Source organism: Anomalospiza imberbis, chromosome 26 (assembly GCF_031753505.1).
Source record: "Anomalospiza imberbis isolate Cuckoo-Finch-1a 21T00152 chromosome 26, ASM3175350v1, whole genome shotgun sequence".
Taxonomy (NCBI): Eukaryota; Metazoa; Chordata; class Aves; order Passeriformes; family Viduidae; genus Anomalospiza; species Anomalospiza imberbis.
Window position 1 is genome coordinate 508,877 of NC_089706.1, and position 18,888 is coordinate 527,764.

General features: G+C 51.9%; 1 protein-coding gene across 2 annotated transcripts in view; it reads left to right on the top strand.

Moving 5' to 3' along the window:
- KCND3 (potassium voltage-gated channel subfamily D member 3) overlaps positions 1-18,888 on the top strand; it is a 103,415-nt gene that overhangs the window by 69,141 nt on the left and 15,386 nt on the right. For both annotated transcript variants that reach the window (XM_068173612.1, XM_068173613.1), the window contains exon 3: positions 9,357-9,519. In XM_068173612.1, the coding sequence (XP_068029713.1) occupies positions 9,357-9,519 (163 nt within the window). The remainder of the gene's footprint in view (positions 1-9,356; positions 9,520-18,888) is intronic.

Here is an 18,888-nt window from a genome sequence, read left to right on the forward strand (position 1 = left end):
GAGCCCTCCCAGCATCCCAGGCTGCTCCAGCCTGGCCCTGCAGCACAGCACGAGCAGCCCCCTGCCCCTGGCTGTGCCTTGCCCAGGGGACAGGCTCAGCACTGCCCACAAACTGTCCCTGCCTCCCTGACAGAGCTCTGACACAGACCCAGGACCCCCAGCTGCTCCCCCACCCTGGCAGCACCTGCAGCATCCTTTGGGATTCCACTGAAGGGCAGCGGAGCCACTGCCTCCAAATCTCCGTGATCTCAGTAATATCCTGGGCACACAGAGCCAGCCCAGCAGGAGCAGCCCGTGTTTGAGTTTCTGGGTTGACATTTGGCCCATTATTAACGGGATTTGTCCCTTCGCTTCCAGCCTGCACTCAGAGTTTCTGCAGCCTCACTGCAGCGTGAGCACTGGGATGCTCCTGCAGCCCTCCTGTCCCTGCAATGTGCTTTTATTGGCAGTGCAGGCCTGGCCCAAGTGAATTCTCAGTTCCTTTTCTCTGTTACCATCTGATGACAAATGCCACATGAGTGGGATCACTTTCCCTTGGAAGGGACAGAAGTAAATATTCAGGGAATGTGAAGACCTTGGATTGCATTTTACATCTCGGGAAAGGGAAACTTTAATCAGCTCTGTGCCAAACTAACTGAATTTTCTTGAGCCTGGAATGCAGTGAGTTTCCAATATCTCTGTTTAGAGAAATCCTGGTGGAGGGACCTGGTCAGGGACAGAGGGACAAAGATTTTGTCCCTCTCTGATCAACCCTCAGAAAGGCTGCAGAACCCTGACACAAGATCCAGGCATTGCGTGGCTTTCTCTGCATAATAATTGCATTTCTTCTCTCTCTGTATTATTTATTATATATTCAGCTTCCAGTGCATCTTCTGGCCTGTTCAGAGGAGCCTGGGACGTGGAATACTCTGTTACAAATACTCCATTACAACTCACTCCCCTTTCTTCCAGTCACTCCTTCAACTTCTTTGAAACTGATTCCAAGTTCAACTTTTCCAGAGTCTGAAGCTTTCAAAAAGCCAATTCTTAAAAAGCTAATTAGTTCCCCATAGGCTTGTTTTTTTGGTTTTTTTTTTTTTTTTTTGACTCAGTAAATATTTCTGAGATTGCTTTTTGTATAATCAGTGTTAGCAGCTCATTAAAATGCACAGTATGTGGATCATTTGGAATGTGACATGGCTCAGCATGGACACTCAAGCTGCTTAAAAAGACAGAAAAGAAAAAGATGAGGATAAAATGAAAGCAAAAACCCAGCATTTCCTTTAAGCTGACACCACAGTTAAGGATTTAAGACAGGGCAGGGAGCCTTCAGCCCTGCTATTAGGAGAAAAGTCTAATTGCTCAATGCGCTGCCTGCTCTCTCCAGCCTGCATGTTCTCCAAAAAGATTCCTTTTACAGAGAGTTAAGATGCCAAAAAAAAAAAAAAAAAAAAAAGATTCTCTGAGCAGGTAATTGTGTAAGGTTTTCACTCTGAGTAATATGAGGATTCTTCTTGAATTAATAATGAATGAAGTAATTTAAAAGGCCTTTAGTGTGTGCAGCCAGAAATAAGTAATGCCTTAATCTGGGACATTTTATTTTCCATTAAAACAAACACTTTTTAAAAAGTGGGCATTACTGAGCAGCACTCAGTTCTCTCATGCCAGATGCCTGGCTCAGATGGACAATAATAGATGGACAATAATACTCAGGACGTTTTCCTCACATTTCAGGCATGTTCTTGGTGCTTGGTGGCTGTGCAAGACAGGGAGGCTGAAAGTGTTGCTTTGGGTCACAAGGAGAAATTCCAGCTGGAGGAATGCCAGGCTGCTGCTCCCTGGAACCCCAGGATGGAGGGGTGGGGTGGGGTGGGAAGGGTCCCCTGCTGCTGACCCCAGAGCTGGCCCTGCAGCCTGCCCTGACCTGGGTAAACCCCAAATCAGCCCCTCACTGACTGGGGAAAAATAAACCCCAATAAATAAATAAACCCCAAATCAGCCCCTCACTGACTGGGGAAAAATAAACCCCAATAAATAAACAAACCCCAAATCAGCCCCTCACTGACTGGAGAAAAATAAACCCCAATAAATAAACAAACCCCAAATCAGCCCCTCACTAACATAAATTAACCCCAAATCAGCCCCTCACTAACATAAATTAAGCCCAAATCAGCCCCTCACTGACCAGGGTAAAACATAAATAAATCCAAAGATTGGTTCCACACAGGTAAGCCCCCGTTTCTCTCTGAATAGCTGTTGGATCCACAGTTTAGCCTTCCCTTTCCCCCTGTTTTGGCCACCCCGTCCCCGAGCAGGGCTGCAGGGCACAGGCCCCTCAGGGAGCAGATCCACTCTCCCTCTGCCACCCCTCCTGCAGAGCTCTCTGAGGAGATTTCTTCCCCTGCTCGTTCAATGAATGGTGATAGGGAGCGCTTGATTAGGAGCCTTTCATCATTTTAGGACTAGGGGCTTTAGCTTTCTGACCTACTTTTCTTGCCAATGAAATTCCATTTTTAGCTTCAACTCGAGGTCTGAATGTTACCCAAATTCAGACCATCTGTTTTAACTGCCTACAGGCTGAGAAGTTGATCCAAGCCAGGAGGAATAAATGGAACCAGTGTGCCAATACATGAAGTATTCTCCACCCTTTGCGTATTAAATAACCTCCTTCGTTTATTCCTGCGTCCTCACAAACATTCCTGCTCCCTTGGGCAGGGCCTGCTGCTGTTGGAAGGAATATTCCTGCCACCAGCTGCTCTCAAGACTATTGTAAATGCAGGTGAACCCAGTGGGAAGAAATGCTGATGTGTGACTCCAGTCCAGAGGGCTGAATGATTTCTTTATTATAACAGTGCTATAATGCATTAATATACTATTTAATGGAGATTCTAAACTACAAACCTGCTTTTCTAACTCCCATATCTAACACACAGCTCGTGCCCCTCTCTGAGAGTGCAGCCACAGGTGGGTTGGGTTGGCCATCAGCTCAAACAATCCTCACCAGAACCCAACCAAGCAATCACCCCAGGTGAACAATTCTCCAGGCACATTCCACATGGGAAAAACAAGGAGCAGAAATAGAAATTGTTTTCTCTTTCTTCTCTCTGTGCACCTCTATGAAAATCCAGAGAGAGAGAAGAATGTGCCTGCCACACAGCTCACCTTTCTGTACAGCTGGAGCAATGAGCAGCCCACAACTGGCTCCAGGTTCGGCTGTCCCTTGATTTGGCTCTGCTGGTACAGGGCTGGTACAGGCTACCCTGGGAAATCCATCCGGGAACAACCTGCCTCTCTTCCTGGTGCTCACCATCACAGAAGCAAAGAACTTGCTTCTCCTCAGAGGAGGACAATTTTGAACACATCTCATCCCTTTTATCTCACAAAACTCAGTAAGAAATACGAATTTATAAACCAGAACAATATCAAAAAGGCAACTTTACCTGGAAAATCCCTACTAAGCAACTGCTGACCACAGCTTTGCTAAAAATCAAAGTGAATCCAAGTGCTGAAGATAAGCTGCTGCTGCTGCTAGAGCTGATAGGCATCTCCAGCCCTCATCCCTCACAGCTTGGCTGAGGGTTGGAATTGCAGCAGAATTTCCAGAGCATCCATGAAAACATCACCAAATGAATTATACCGGGGGAAAAGAAAACAGTAGTGTGAAACCATGCCAGATCTCGCAGTTGAATACCCAGCTGGGGAAGTGCCCAGCTCCAAACAAGGCAGAAAATAAGTATATTTAATGTAAAAGAATCCTAGCATGAAATAGGCTCTGTACTTCCCTGGCCACGGCTGATTTGCTGTTCAAGGCTGTCATTTGACAGCCTGTTTGCAGATTCTCTTGCTTCAAAGCCATCGTGGCTCTGTTTACAGCCCAGCCTGGCAGGAGGCACCAGGGGCCCCAAGGTCCCAGCCCAAACCAGTCTGTGCTCCTGGGATTCTCTAGAACGCAGCTGGACACTCCTGGAGACATTGGAGGTGGAGAGGATGGGGCTCTGCGCAACCTGAGGCAGTGGGAAATGTCCCTGCTCACTGCAGGCAATAAATGGCTTTTTAAAGCCCCTTCCAGCCCAAAGCTTTCGGTGGCAGAGAGCACCGTGAGTTCTGGGGGCTCCTTCCAGCAGGGTGGGTGAGGAATGCTGAATTAAACCCTACACCAAAGATGCAGGTACCCAGCCCCTGCCACAGCTGTTGATTCCCTGCTCTTTCTCCATGGAGAGGAACGAGCAATGCTTGCTTCTGCTCCCCTTGGATCATTGGAAGTGACACAATCATTATTTCACTGGGGGCTCAGAGCAACCTTAGCAAGATTACCTCGGACTTGCACCTATGAAATGGAGGGACAGAGCTGTCAGGTGCAATGCTCACAGTCTGGCAGTGCCACTGAAACCTCCGAGCTGAATTCTGGCCATTTTCCTCTCCTTTGTGTGAACACAGCACTGCCGAGTGAATTAACTGGAGTACAAAAAGGGGTCTCTTGCACCTGGAAAGCTACATGCTAATTCCATGCTTTATTCCAGCTCTTTCACCCAAAAGGCTTTCACAATCATGGTCTATTGTGCAGTACATGATGAAATTATTCTGGCCCTATTGTCCTAAAAGCAGACGCGTACGGGCTGGAGCGAAATCTCCTTTTGCCTCTCCTGTCCCGGGCAGAAGGCTGGAGAGGTAAAGCAGCTCCCCAAGAGCTGTTAGTGCTGTGTGAGGCACAGATTCTGAGCCAGGGAGAGCCTTGTGTCTGCTCCCAGCCCCAGGAGCTGCTCCAGCTTCCCTGGCTGCGAAGAGCACACGGGTTTGCACGGCGGGGCAGCCAGCATCCCCTGACCTCCCAAGCTCTGTGACAGGGACAAGCTCGGCCTGACTGTGGGGTGGATGAACCAGTGTCCCCTGTGCTGGCCCCGGGACCTCCCCCAGACCACCGGGGACACCGGGACCCCCTGGGGGCTGCTCCGAGGGGCTGAACACCCCCTGGGGCAGGGGAGCAGGGCTGGGCTGCTCTGCCCAGGGACAGCCCTGCTGGTCAGCAGGAAGGTGCTGTCCCCCCACACTGCTCCTGGGGGACCCCAGAGCTGCTGGAATCAGCCAGAGGAGAGCTGGGAGTGCTCACCTGGAGCAGAGAAGGCTCCAGGGAGAGCTCAGAGCCCTCCCCCTGCCCAAAGGAGCCCGTGGAGGCAGCGGCTCCGTGCTGATGGCACTTCACACCCAGCAGCCCCTCCCAGCTCTCTGTGCCTCATCCAGGAGGAGAAGCTGGCACCACAGAAAGGCTGCGGGGAAGGAGCCTCCTCTGCGAGGCTGAGGGTGTCAGCAGGGCGCTGTCACCGCCACCGCCGATGTCCCCGTGGCAGGAGATGCCCCGGCTGCTCTCCTGCAGCTGCCTGCCTGCAGGATGCTGCAGCGAGCAGCAGGATCAGCACAGAGCTGCGAGGGCTATTTTTAGAGGGAGCCATTTGATGAGCTCCTCAGCACCTCCTTTATTGCTGTCTCCAGCTGGGGACCCGAGCAGCGCCCAGACACCTCCGTGGTTAAAACCAGGCTGGGAGCAGTGACCTCTGTTTGATGACACCTCTGTGCTGGCAGGCAGAAAAACAACAGCACATTATGCTGTCAAGACTAATAGCTGCTAATTAGGGTGAGTGACATACGACCCCCTTCCTAGCCAAAGAACACAGAAGTCACACGAGAAATAAAAATAAAATTGAAGTTCTGCATGCAGTGTTTTCCAGTCTAAAGAAAGACCACTTAAAAGTCACTTTCTGATTTTTTTCCCCGCTTTAGGGATATTTTGCCTGTGCAGGGATTTAGTTGACGTTTATGTTGTGTGTACAGTGGATCAGTCTGGGGGCTCAGAGTGTTCCCTGGGCAGGAAATGGAACTGAGGGACAGCAGGAGTGGAAAGGGGGACAAACCCAAGCTGTTCCTTTGGGAACAGGGGATGCACCTGTGTGGGGGCTCTGGAACTCCTGCCAGCGTGCAGGCAGCACTGCAGGGATGTGGCAGCTCCCCCTGACACTGGCACACCTTCCACAGGTGGGAGCATCTCACCTGGCACAGCCAGGGAGCACAGCAAGGAACGCTGGGGTGTTCCAGCTCGGAGGGACCTTAAATCTCATCTCCTTCCACCTTCCCGCAGATGAACCTTCCACTGAATTCAGCAGCTGGCATGGGCTCCACCTGTGGTGATCCGAGTGGATTCCTGGCAGCGTCCTCAGGGAACGAGGGAACGTGTTCCCTGCAGGCTGCTCTGGCCTCTCGGCAGACGGGGCAGGCTGTGGCAGCCCCGACCCTGCCCTGAAACTCTGCGCTGTCAGAGCTTGCCCTGCTCAGCACAGGGAGCACCGCTGCCTGCTGGGGACACCCAGGGCAGGGACAGCTCAGCCCTGCAGCTCCTGGGCCAGCTCCTGCCCGGGGGCAGCTCCTGCCCTGCAGCACCCAGCACCCCTCAGCCAGGCAAAGGAGGGATTCATGGCCAGCTGCTCAGTGGGGAGCCAGGCTCGGGAAGGGGCAAGGATTTACTGCAGGTCGCCCCAAACCCCCCAGAACTCGCAGCCTCTGCTGTGTCCGTGCAGATCAGGCTCCCCTCGGCCCCTCTGCACGGTGATCATCACCCAGCTCCTCCATCTTCTCGCTGCTCTAATGAGATTATTGATGAATTGCATAAAGTGCACTTTCTGTAGAAGTTTTTTAGATGACAGGTTGCCTTTTACTAAATAAATTAATGGGAAAGTTGAGTTCTCTCATTCCAGTCCGGGGAAAAGAAGTTTTGGGTTTGAAGTGCCTAATTAGCACTAACTGAAATCCAATAGCTGAGTTTATTTGGCACTGTACCTGATATAAATATGCCAGGGGGCCATTAGTACCTTGTGGTAGCATCAGGACAGAAATAGTCTCCCCAGCAATTAATATTGCAGGAGCTGTGGATGTCAACAGAGGAGCAGAAGCAGCTTGAGAGCTCGTCCCAAGCCCTGGCAAAGTCAAAGGGAGGCTCTCAGTCGCTGCAGGGGGACAGACACCGAGCTCTGGCTGGCTTTGCCTCTGATAAACGAAGCCGAGGCATTCCCAAACCTCAGGGTGACATTTCCACCCCACAGGTCAGCCCAGTGAGGCCACAGAAGATGTTCCCAAGTGCCCGATGTCCCAGGCATCCCCAGAGGAGGGATCCAGGAGAATCCTCCAGGGAGAGCTGCAGTGGGCCCAGTGTCACCGGTGCCAGCTCCTGTCCCGAGCCACCAGCCCCAGCCTCCGCAGCTCCTCAGGGCAGCACCTCTCACAGGAGTTTTGCAAATGAAGTTCTCCATCTCCCCACAAAACCCTTCCTGCTCCAAGGGTTTGATCTTTCCTGGAGGTGTTTTAGAGCACCTTCTCTGAAGTGCCCACTAATGAGGTAACTCTCAGTCTGCCTGTGAGAGCAAAACTCCCTGAGACAGACTGCGAGCCAGGCACTTCTTATTATACTCTCTGCCAATGCACAGAAGGGCTTTTTCTCCGTGCTCCAGGTCACTGAGATCATGTTTGAGGCATATGATTAATTTTCAGCCTTATTGTGTTAAGGGCCAGCAGGAGAAGAGTGAGGGTTTTTTTGTTCTTTTTTTTTGAGCAGTGTTAAATGAGGTAGAAGAACTTGTCACTTAGCAAGAGCTTTGAAATGATCTTTGCATAAAGCAGCAGCTAAAAAGCTAATAGACATGAAGAGCAATCCATTGATTTGAGGTCTTCTGAGGGGTTTTGGTGCGGGTGAGGGCAGGAGAAGGATTCTGCTGGGGATAAATAAGCCTTGGCTCATGGTGCCCGGAGCATTTGACATGCAAGGAGTCCTGCTCTTGTTCAGCCCCTCGTGCCAACAAGTTCTTGCATGGGGACCAGAAGTTCAGCTGAGAAAAAAGGTGTTTTGAAATGTTTGTTTTTCCTCTTGGGTGTAAATTATTCTTAGCTCAACTCTTTTCCCCTCAAAGCTCTTTGTTGGTCATAGACTGACATCAAATGTAAAAATAAAGCCTCAGTTGAAATAAATCATTTCTCTTTTCAACATTTGCTGCACCAAGCACCAAAACACCTCAAGGATAACCACAGAAATCCCTAATACCATCTGATAGCAACCAGGGGCTTGTCTAGATTTCAATTTTCAGTTTTTCTCCAGAGCAGAGGGGCTCCAGCCCTCAGAGCATCTCCATGGCCTCCTCTGCACTGGCTCCAGCAGCTCCACACGCTCTTTATGCAACACAAATTACAGCAGAAGATTGTTGGGTCCAAGCCAGTGCAGAGCTTTGTATGAATATTTTTCAGCTGGTCTCATATCCCTGAGAATTCACCTTTTACTGAATGCAGACTTTGAACAACCCCCAAATTTCTGACTGTGCAGATGGCAGGGAAACTGCTGGCGTTTGAAATGGAAGTGTAAATCAGTCCTCATTTGCACCTGGATACCAGGGAATGAAAATATATGAACCTGCTCCCCAGCAGACGCAGGGTTTGAAGTTTGCTGGAGCTCATCTGCCTGGAGAGGTGGGCGCAGAGGAGTGAGGGTGTGAATGCAAACAGCCAGCAGCTGCCTGAGCAGCACTTCTGCTCTGCACAGAGGTGTCCTTCTGTGGCCAGCTGAGCTGCCAGGCAGGGCAGGGCGGCCGTGGCCAGCCCAGGGTGGCCGTGACCAGCCCAGGGTGGTTGTGGCCAGCTCAGGGTGGCCGTGGCCAGCTGAGGATGGCTGTGGCCAGCCCAGGGTGGCCGTGACCAGCCCAGGGTGGCTGTGGCCAGCTGAGGATGGCTGTGGCCAGCCCAGGGTGGCAGCAGCAGGAGCAGGGTGGTCATGGCTAGCCCAAGTGGCCGTAGCCAGCCCAGGGTGGCCGTGACTAGCCCAGGGTGGTTGTGACCAGCCCAAGTGGCCATGGCCAGCCCAGGGTGGTTGTGGCCAGCGCAGGGTGGCCGTGACTAGCCCAGGGTGGTTGTGGCCAGCTGAGGATGGCTGTGGCCAGCCCAGGGTGGCTGTGACCAGCCCAGGGTGGTTGTGGCCAGCTGAGGATGGCTGTGGCCAGCTCAGGGTGGCCGTGGCCAGCCCAGGGTGGCAGCAGCAGGAGCAGGGTGGTCATGGCTAGCCCAAGTGGCCGTGGCCAGCCCAGGGTGCCCGTGACCAGCCCAGGGTGGCCGTGACCAGCCCAAGTGGCCATGGCCAGCCCAGGGTGGCTGTGACCAGCCCAAGTGGCCATGGCCAGCCCAGGGTGGTTGTGGCCAGCGCAGGGTGGCCGTGGCCAGCCCAGGGTCAGCAGCAGCAGCAGGAGCTGTCCCTGGCAGGGGGCTCTGAGCCGGTGCCACCCCAGGGACCTGCCCAGGGGCCTGCCGGGGCTCGGGGTCTGAAGGAGGGGCCTCCTCTGTGTTTGTGCCCGCAGCTACGGTGACATGGTGCCCAAGACCATCGCGGGGAAGATCTTTGGCTCCATCTGCTCGCTCAGCGGGGTGCTGGTCATCGCCCTGCCCGTGCCCGTCATCGTGTCCAACTTCAGCCGCATCTACCACCAGAACCAGCGTGCCGACAAGCGCCGGGCGCAGAAGGTGAGTGACCCCCGCCTGCCCGTCCCCTCCTGGCCCACAGGGCCACCTCCCACCCTCACAGCCCGGGCAGGCCCGGCTCAGCCCCTGCACGCTCAGGTAATCCCCTCAGAACCAGCCCCAAACCAGTCCCACACCCTGGCCAAGAGCTGCCAACACCCCCAGGGCTCTGGGGAAGGGGCACGGGACAGACTGTGGTATTCACACGCCCTCTGAACACAGAGAGACTTGGCTTTCTCGGGATTTCTCCTGAGAGAAGCAGAGAAGAGAGAATCAAAACAATTCTTATCTCATTTGCTGGTCCCTGTTTGTTCCATGTGGAATGTGTTTGGAGGTTGTTTACCCAAGGTGATTGCTTGACTGGATTCTGGTGATGGTGTTTGGATTCATGGACCAACTGGATCCACGTGTGACTCTCAGCAGAGAGCCAGGGGTTTTCTAGTTAGTTAGTATGGGATAGTTCTTGTTAGTGTAATACAGTTGTAGTATAACATAGTTTAATAAAGTAATTAATTAGCCTTCTGAAATCAGTGGAGTTCAGAGCTCATTCTTCCCAGGCGCTGGGGGTCGCTTTTATGGTAGCCAGACAAACCCCCCCAGCCCCAAACACAGCACAGACAACACAAAGGAAGTGCCCAAACTCACAGCCTGCAGCTGACACTGATGGAAACCCACTGCCCAGAGCAAGGGGAGGGACTGAACTGCCAGTCCCCCCAAAACCAAACACACACCCCAAAATGGGACAGAATATGCCACAGCGATTCCTGCCTGGCTTTTCCCCAGGACTTGTGGTCTGAAAAACCACTGCTGTCAAATTTCAGCTGCAGAACCGCCCACACGTGTTCTGATGTTCCAGTGGCATCCAACTCTGAGCCATTTCACACCAGGTTAGTGTGGAAACCTCACACACAACTGGACGGACTCTAGTACAAAATTCTCCTATCATATGTCGTAAAATTGCACCCAGATGATAACTTATCTAGCCATATTTCTAGCACAAGGACAATAAACTCGCATGATCCCACCAAATTTGAACTCTGGCTGACCCAAAGTCTGACCAGGATAATTTCTACATCCTACCTTGGAAGCAGAACGTGCCCCATGAACATGCACCAGCTCAGTCCTCACTCCTGCACAGCTGTGCCGGCGTATTTTCGGCATCAGGAGCAACAGGACTATTATTACTCACCTTTCCCACATACTTGTCTGAAGCAAATAGATAGCTGTGTGCACATAAACCCTGAAATCATCCCCAGGAGCTGTTTATCCTCCTGGCTGCTTCGCTCCTTGTTGTCTCTCTGTAGTTTCAAACACGCCCATCCAGCAACATGCACTTATCAGCACACACACCCCTCAAAGTGTGACTGGAACACTGGGAATACACAAAAGCCCCTGGAAATGTGGAGGGATTACTGAATATTCCAAATTCTGAACAGTTTTTGCCAGTGGAAGCTCACTGAGTCACTAAGAAAGTGTAACAGATTTGCTAGATCTCTATTTCAATCTGCTAAATTACACCACAGCCAGAATCAGGTTTTTACAACAACTGCAAACCAAAGGCCTGAGGTTCTTTTTCTCCCTATGGAATGCTGTCTGCCAGAAATTCAAGACTCAGGGGACCTGATGGAGAACAGTAGTAGAAAAATATGTTATTTCTGCTTCAGGCAAGCATCTGGGCCATGCCTACTTCTTGCATCTCAGGGAGCTGACAGCAGAGAGCTCAGATACAAGACCTACAAAACCACAAAATTTGGCAGTCAAAACACAAAAGGGGAGTAGCAGAGAGACAGAATTGTGCAGGAATCAGCTGCAGCCTCAGCAAGTCACTGCTGGGTTGTACAAAGCCCTGCCTGAGGTTTGACACGGCACACGTGAGACAGGGGAGGTGCTTTGGAGGGAGAGTTGTTGATTTGATCACACACAACACAGCAGAGACAAAAGAAGGGTACAGGTGAAGGTAGAAGGACACAGGTGTGGCAAAGGGCACTCTGTGCCATGCTCTGCTCTCTAGCAGCTGGCAGTGGGATCCAGGGTGGATCAGAGCTTTCATTCAGTGAATTTCAGCAGCAGCAGCTGGCAGTGGGATCCAGGGTGGATCAGAGCTTTCATTCCGTGAATTTCAGCAGCAGCAGAGTGAGTTGTCTAAAGTGAGGCTGCACCCAGGCACGAGGATTTGGGATTTCACCTGGCACAGGAACAGGGGAGGTGTCAAGGCATGGGAAGGACAGGGACGCTCAGGGAGAGGTTTATGGGGACAATGACCCAATAGCCCATTTCACGAACTGAAGACTTCGAAAGAAAGCTCTTGTTCTGCTGCAGCAGCACCAAAACAGAGACAGAAGCTGCTCCACAGCCCAGCCCAGGCACAGAGCAACGGGCCAGGCAAGACCCTGGGTCACAACCAGAGAGGTTCCAGAGCTGCCTGCAGGGCTGTGCTCCTGGACAGGGCAGCCCCTCTCTCCAGGAGCAAACCAAGGTTTCTTCCTCTAATTCAGCTTTTCCTTTTATTCACTGGCCTGTGACCCACTTGGTAACAGGGAGAAGTGCCACCACCTTTGGTACCACTATGATTGATTGCAGCCTTTATAAAGGTTTGCTGTATTGACACACGCAGTGTATAATTTCCACCCATCTGAATTTCTAATTCCCTTGATATTGGTGGAATTTCTCAGTTAAGAAACTTTTCTCAAGTCAGAAGTGTGAGTAATTTTCACATGATCAGCACTGCATGAATACTAAAAAGCAGGAAAGAGAGAGGAGCACATTAATGACAGGCCCCCTGGAGCTGGACAGGATGTGCAGAGGGACATTAAGGATCTGCTTTGATACCACGCTTGTTCCAGCATCATCCCACCCTGAACTGAATCCCATCTTCAGAAACAGTTAAAACTCTGCCCCCATCTCATTTGCTTGTCTTTTTCAAGAAGGTTGGAAAAATCTCTTTGCTCTCTCAGTCCTCGAACATGAAGAACCCACCAGCAGAAGCTCCTTATATCAGAATTTAGAAGACAGCTCTGAATCAACACAGTGCCTTCCCTTAGCACACCAGGAACTTCTCTTTGGATTGAAGAGCAGTTTCTTGGGTGTGTATTAGGATAAATGCTTTGAGAGTTCTGTTTAGTTTGGGAATCATAACTTTCATGGTGTACAAGTAGAATTCAAGACAAGGCTACAGACCTTATTGATTTTTTTATATGAACTCAGCCTGATTTTCCAGTAACCAATAACAAAGGCAGAAGTACTGTAGAGCATCAGGCTGGCTGGATTGACATTCCCAGGTTGGAAGGCTGGGGTGTGAGAGCAGCTGGGCTCTCCAGCCCTGGGGCTTCTGAGGGGCTGCACTCCAAAATCCAGAACACAGCCCAGCCCCTCTGGCTCTGCTGTGCTCAGTCCTAACTTTGTCTCTGAACTGTTGAGGGGGCTCTGGTCTAGCAGGAAGAGGTATTTAAGTAACGTGAATAAAATACCAGGAGGTGGCTGTTTCTCATCGGCATCTATTCTTCAACTAACTGAGGAGAAATGTTCCTTAAAAAGAAAAAAACCCAATAAAACACAAACCCCAACTACCAGTGATCTAATTGCTTTAAAGATAAATTATTCTTTGCCAAACCTGTACTGTGAGACAATTAATTACCAGGAGATCTGGCAAATCTTAATTCATTGTGCTGTGGCATCAAATTCTGTCCTCTGGCATGCAGCAAGGAGCAGGTCAGTGTGAATGGGAGATGAATTGATCATTTGTGACAAGGTTCATTTTGGTAACATTGTTGTGTTTTTTTCCTTCCCCAACGACTCCTTTTTCCCCCCCTTTTTTGACTGATGTGCTAAGAATAGACCTTCCTGACTTTGAAGCGGTGCTGTTCTTCAGTGAATGTCACAGCCTTGGATTTAAAAGAGAATGTGACACTTAAAAGGCTTGACAATAGAATGACTTTGTAATTCAGATGATGCTGGAGGAGCCCCTCTCGCTGTGCTCAGTTTGCAGCACGGAGGAGAAGGAGACAGGAGCTGCTGCTGGGTGGAGGACAACACCTCCCACTTGCCCACCCTGGCAAGAAAAGGCAGAGGCAGCTGCTGACAGCTCCTGAAATGCTGCTCCTTTAGCAGCAGCGGGGAAGGAGAGCAGCTCATTGTTTGGGAGCTGCAGAAGGGGTGAGCACAGTGCCGAGGCACAGTGTCATTGTCCCCAGTACAGAAACAGGGACACTGCAGGACAATACAATAACGGGACATGGCTGGGGGTGGCACGGGGGGGACAGGAGAGCCCCGAGGGTGAAAATTCAGCAGGGTTGTTCTGGGTCTCAGCTTGGGGGAATGCAAAGGTCCAAAGGGTGGCCTCTCACAAAATGGGGTACCCACAACTTCAGGAAAAATGGAAATGCTCAGATGCTGTGGGAAAAAAGAAAAACCCAGCCCTGCTTGAAGTGCATTTATCATGGAATAGTTAGGTTTGCTAAATGAGCCGAGGTGCTGGAGTAGCTGGTAATCCCAGGGGATTGGCTGCCAGCAAATCCAAACCCTGAGTAATCACAGTGCTTGGTTTCAAGCCTGCAGTAAATGTGCTTTTGACGACTGCAGCCTCTCAGGGTGTTCAATTCATTTCATTTATTATCTGGTGCCCTTTGGCACCCTGAGAACAAGCAACGTGCTGCAAAAGCCTCGAGGCAGACTTCTCATTCCATCCTGCAGGCTGCAAGCTTCCAGGAGAGAACCAAACACAGATTTAGGCAAGGCGAGGACTACCAGGACAGAATAATTCTGTAGAGCTGCTCCCACATAAAACTCTAATATGGAGCTGCAAGCTGCATCCCAGGCTGTGAGAGAGCAGAGGGATCAATGGGGCGAGGCAGGGAGGTGGGCACTTCGTCTGGGGGATGGATGGGAGCATCCATCACAGAGCAGCTCCAGCAGGCAGGGATGCTGGCCAGGAGAGGAAGGGGATGCAGGGAGCTCTTCCATCTCCCCGGGAGGTGGTGGCGCGCAGGCAGCTGAGGAAGAGGTAACTATGGAGATGCTCAAAAGGGGCTCCAGCCAAAAGGGAGGAAGAGCAGGGACACAAATGTCTGATTGTTCCTGGGGAGGACGGAGGAACAGCCTGTTCCAGAGCCTCGGGAAGCTGCGGCAGAGCTCGGAGAGGGGAGCGAGCTGGGAAGGCTGAACGCTGGGTTTGTGTCATCCCCGTACCCGTGAGGAAGACAGCCCACACACCTGTCAATAACCAGGCCATTGTAATAATTGATTTGCTGCAGAGCAGGGGAGTCAGCTTTGAAATGTTCTGTTTTTCAGCTGACACCCTAAATTTTGGAGGTGGGTTACTGAACTTCAGAGCGTGGAAAAGAAGGGCCAGAAAGAGTGACTGGAGCTGTCTAAGGAGAGCTCAGCAACAGAACATGACTCAGTGCCAGCAGGGGATGGGGTTGGGAACTTAGGGGGAGAGAGAAACAATAAGGTTAAAACTGGAGCTGGCTGACATTTAAAGAACATGTTTTTTTCAACCAGAATGAATCTGTGTGGAATATGTTTTTGTTGTTGTTGATATTTAACAGTCTTTGACAGGGGGAAAAAAGCTTTTTTATTTTTTTTTTTTAAGATACTTCATTTTTGCTGGGCTAGGTACCTCTTCCTCTGTTTGGCACATCCCTTAATAGAGTTCAGGGGAAAAAAGCCCAAACAAACAAATTAGCCAAGCAGGAATCCTGCCTCTTTTCTTTCATATCATCGAGGAAAGCAAAATAACATTTTCCATCAGTTCAGCTATTCCAAATTCCCCGAGTCCCAGATTGTATAAGACAAGGAGCTGTCTCCTCTGGAAGGAAGGGCTGAAATCAGTGAGCTCCAGTTTGTGGGTTCGGCTCCAAAGCAAAGCCCATACATCCAAATATTAAAGGCTGCTGTCAGCAGCGGCCCAATGCCCAGCTGGAATGCCTTCCACACGTATCCAGGAGCTGCTCCACGTTTATTTCAGTTTCGCATCGTGTCTCAGTGATAGCCAGAGCACAGCCTGGAATGTTCAGGCACCGAGTGACACCCCCAGGGCCCTGCTGGGCCACCTCAGCCCCGCTGTCCCTGTCCTGGCCGCTGCACGCCCGGGTCTGTGGCAGCCTCTGGCCAGATGGCCCCGTTCTGTAGCACAGCTGGGAGGATCTGGCACGGCTCGCGGTGCCCACTCCATCCCAGATGTCGAGATAAATGCAGCCTGGAATCGCCTCGTCAAGGAGAGCTGGATCAAAGCATTCAGGGCTGGGAAGCCTTGTCCTGCTCTGGGCTTGGCCTCTGCCGATCAGATTCTTTGCTGTTACCTTGGTCCTGCACGTAAGGCTTTCCCACCCTGCCCAAATAGCCGGCTGGGGTGGGCTGAGCCCCTCGGGTGCCACCCCGCGGGGATGTCTGAATTCAGGGCCACGGATCCACCTCTGGGGCAGGAAAGCTCCCTGAGAGCGGCTGTGAGCTGCGGCCGCTGCTCTGTGCCGGGCAGGAGCCTGCCCTCCCTGCTGTCCCTGTCCCTGTCCCTGTGCCAGTCCCTGTCCCTGTGCCAGTCCCTGTGCCTGTGCCTGTCCCTGTGCCTGTCCCTGTCCCTGTGCCAATCCCTGTCCCTGTGCCTGTCCCAGTCCCTGTGCCTGTCCCTGTGCCTGTCCCTGTCCCTGTCTCAGTCCCTGTCCCTGTCCCTGTGCCTGTCCCTGTCCCTGTCTCAGTCCCTGTCCCTGTCCCTGTGCCTGTCCCAGTCCCTGTGCCTGTCCCTGTGCCTGTCCCTGTCCCAGTCCCAGTCCCTGTCCCTGTGCCTGTCCCTGTCCCAGTCCCTGTCCCTGTCCCAGTCCCTGTGCCTGTCCCTGTCCCAGTCCCTGTCCCTGTCCCCGCAGGCCGACGGCACAGCAGCTCTGCCCCTCCATCCTGCACAGAGCAATTCCAGCCCTGCCCGTGGCTCCGGCACCTCCGGAGGAGAGGAGGGACAGACAGCAGCCATCCCGGCAGGGACAGACAGGAACCATCCCGGCAGGGACAGACAGCAACCATCCCGGCAGGGACAGACAGCAGCCATCCCGGCAGGGACAGACAGGAACCATCCCGGCAGGGACAGACAGGAACCATCCCGGCAGGGACAGACAGGAACCCGGCAGCGGCGATACTGGGATGCACAGAGGGACCAGGACAGCCGGTAACCATGGCAACGGCAGGCTTGGTGACAGCCGGAGAGCGCCAGCCCCAGGACAGCGCCGGGCAGCGTGGTCCAGCCCCGGGGGAGCATCCAGGCAGGATGGTCCAGCCCCAGGAGAGAATTCAAACAGGATTGTCCAGCCCAGGAGAGAATTCAAACAGGATTGTCCAGCCCAGGAGAGAATTCAAACAGGATTGTCCAGCCCCGGGAGAGAATTCAAACAGGATTGTCCAGCCCCGGGAGAGCATCCAGGCAGGATGGTCCAGCCCCAGGAGAGAATTCAAACAGGATTGTCCAGCCCCGGGGGAGCATCCAGGCAGGATGGTCCAGCCCCAGGCAGGATGGTCCAGGACCCAGGACAGCCTCAGGCAGGGTGGTCCAGCCCCAGGAGAGAATTCAAACAGGATTGTCCAGCCCAGGAGAGCCCCAGGCAGGATTGTCCCTCCACATCTGGCAGCCCAGCTTGCAGCCAGCGTGTTGTGGCTGCCAGCACAGGGATGTGAGCAGAGACATGAGTTCTTCTGGAGTCTGCACTCAAGCAGCAGCACCGGAGGGATTTGGGATGGATTTTTCCCCAGCGCAAGAGATCTGTATCACATAGCTCAGGAGCAGTTTCAGCAGGAAACGCAGCACTGGCACGGCTCTGGTGTCGTGTGAGGAGCTCTGGGCAGTCCTGGCTCCCAGCAAGGAGCACTTAGCTCAGCCAGGGCTGAGATCTCGCACATGGAGAAGGGGATGGAGCTGGGGACAGCCCCTGGCTGCTGCCAGCAGGGACCTGTCCCCAGGTGACACTCCCTGAGCCAGGTGCTGGGCAGCACCACCTGAGCCATTCCCTCCCTGCCTGCAGCTGCCACTGCTCCTCACCATTAATTAGTGCTCATCCATCAGGGCCAGGACCTGGCATGCGACACCAGATCAAACTCTGTCAATTCCTCCAGCCCCTGAACACTTCATAGCTATTCATTAGGGGTGTGAGCTGTGTGAAAGATGTCATAAAAGCGAGCTCTGAAAACACAGATAAGGAAGGACAGACAGATAAATCACAGGCAGACAGCTGCTCATCATGCTTGGCTTCCAGTGAAACACTGAGCTTTATTTTGGACTAATTCAGAACAGCAGCATCCCTATTAATGATGCAGGAAAACATGAGGGTCTTTTCTTGTGATTTTTTTCAGTAATAAATTTCTAGACAAGTTCTGATTTACACCCCATAACAATTCCTGTTATTCCAGATTATTCCCACTACAATTGGGCACCTCTTTAACGACACCCTTGGAGCAATTCTGACACAAGCTCCAAAAACCTGTTCCAGCATTCATACTATAAAAAAGTGCACACAGGAATCTCTTCTGTTATTATTTCAAGAAGGGAGAGAGAAGGGAAGAGAGGTGGTTTTGTCACTCAGCTGGGCTGGTGCTGTGGGAGCCTCAGCAGAGAGGAAGCTTTGAGTGGCAGCAATCGTGTAAAGCATAATTCAGTCAAGGGAAAGGGTCCATAAAGTCAGTCCTTACACAGACCAAGGTCTGGCTCTGAGCCTGACTGGGTGCCTGAATTCACAGACAACACAGGCTGGAAATCAGGAGGACCTTTCTAAACAGAAGAAAGAATTTCTGAAACAAATATCCCACAGGAGCGAGAGCTTCACTAGGTCTGAACTGGAGCTTGTTAAGCTCAAGATGAGAATGAACAAGAAGGAGTTTACAGCAGGAAGGGAGCGGGCCCCGTGCTCCAGGGCTGCCAGTTTTGCATGGCGTGACCCTTTGAAAGCTCCCTGTTCCATCAGCCGGGATATCTGTGACTGGTAGAGGCCCAGACCCATTAAACTCCATATTCTGTGCATTGTTCTATAAATAGCCTGAACATGATGTTCCTCAGTGTTGGGAAAGATTAAACGATAAAGTTCATTGGAAATGATGTTCTGTTGCTTTAATGGTGCCAAGGGTAAGGTAGCATTAAAAGGAGAGGCACAGAGGAGGAGAGGGGAATCTTTCATCTCTGGAAAGTAATGAAGAGGCCCAAAATAAGATCAAGGTCTGACTGCAAGTGGTTCTTTCAAATTATATAGGAATATAATGAGTTCTACACTACCTAATTTCCATATGCAGCTCTGTAACATCTCCCCCAAAGCAAAAGTGACAGAATATTTGAACTTGGCTCAAAAGCCATTTAATGTAAAGGTTTGAGAGGAAGGAAAATCCAAATGTGCATACTTTGTTTCT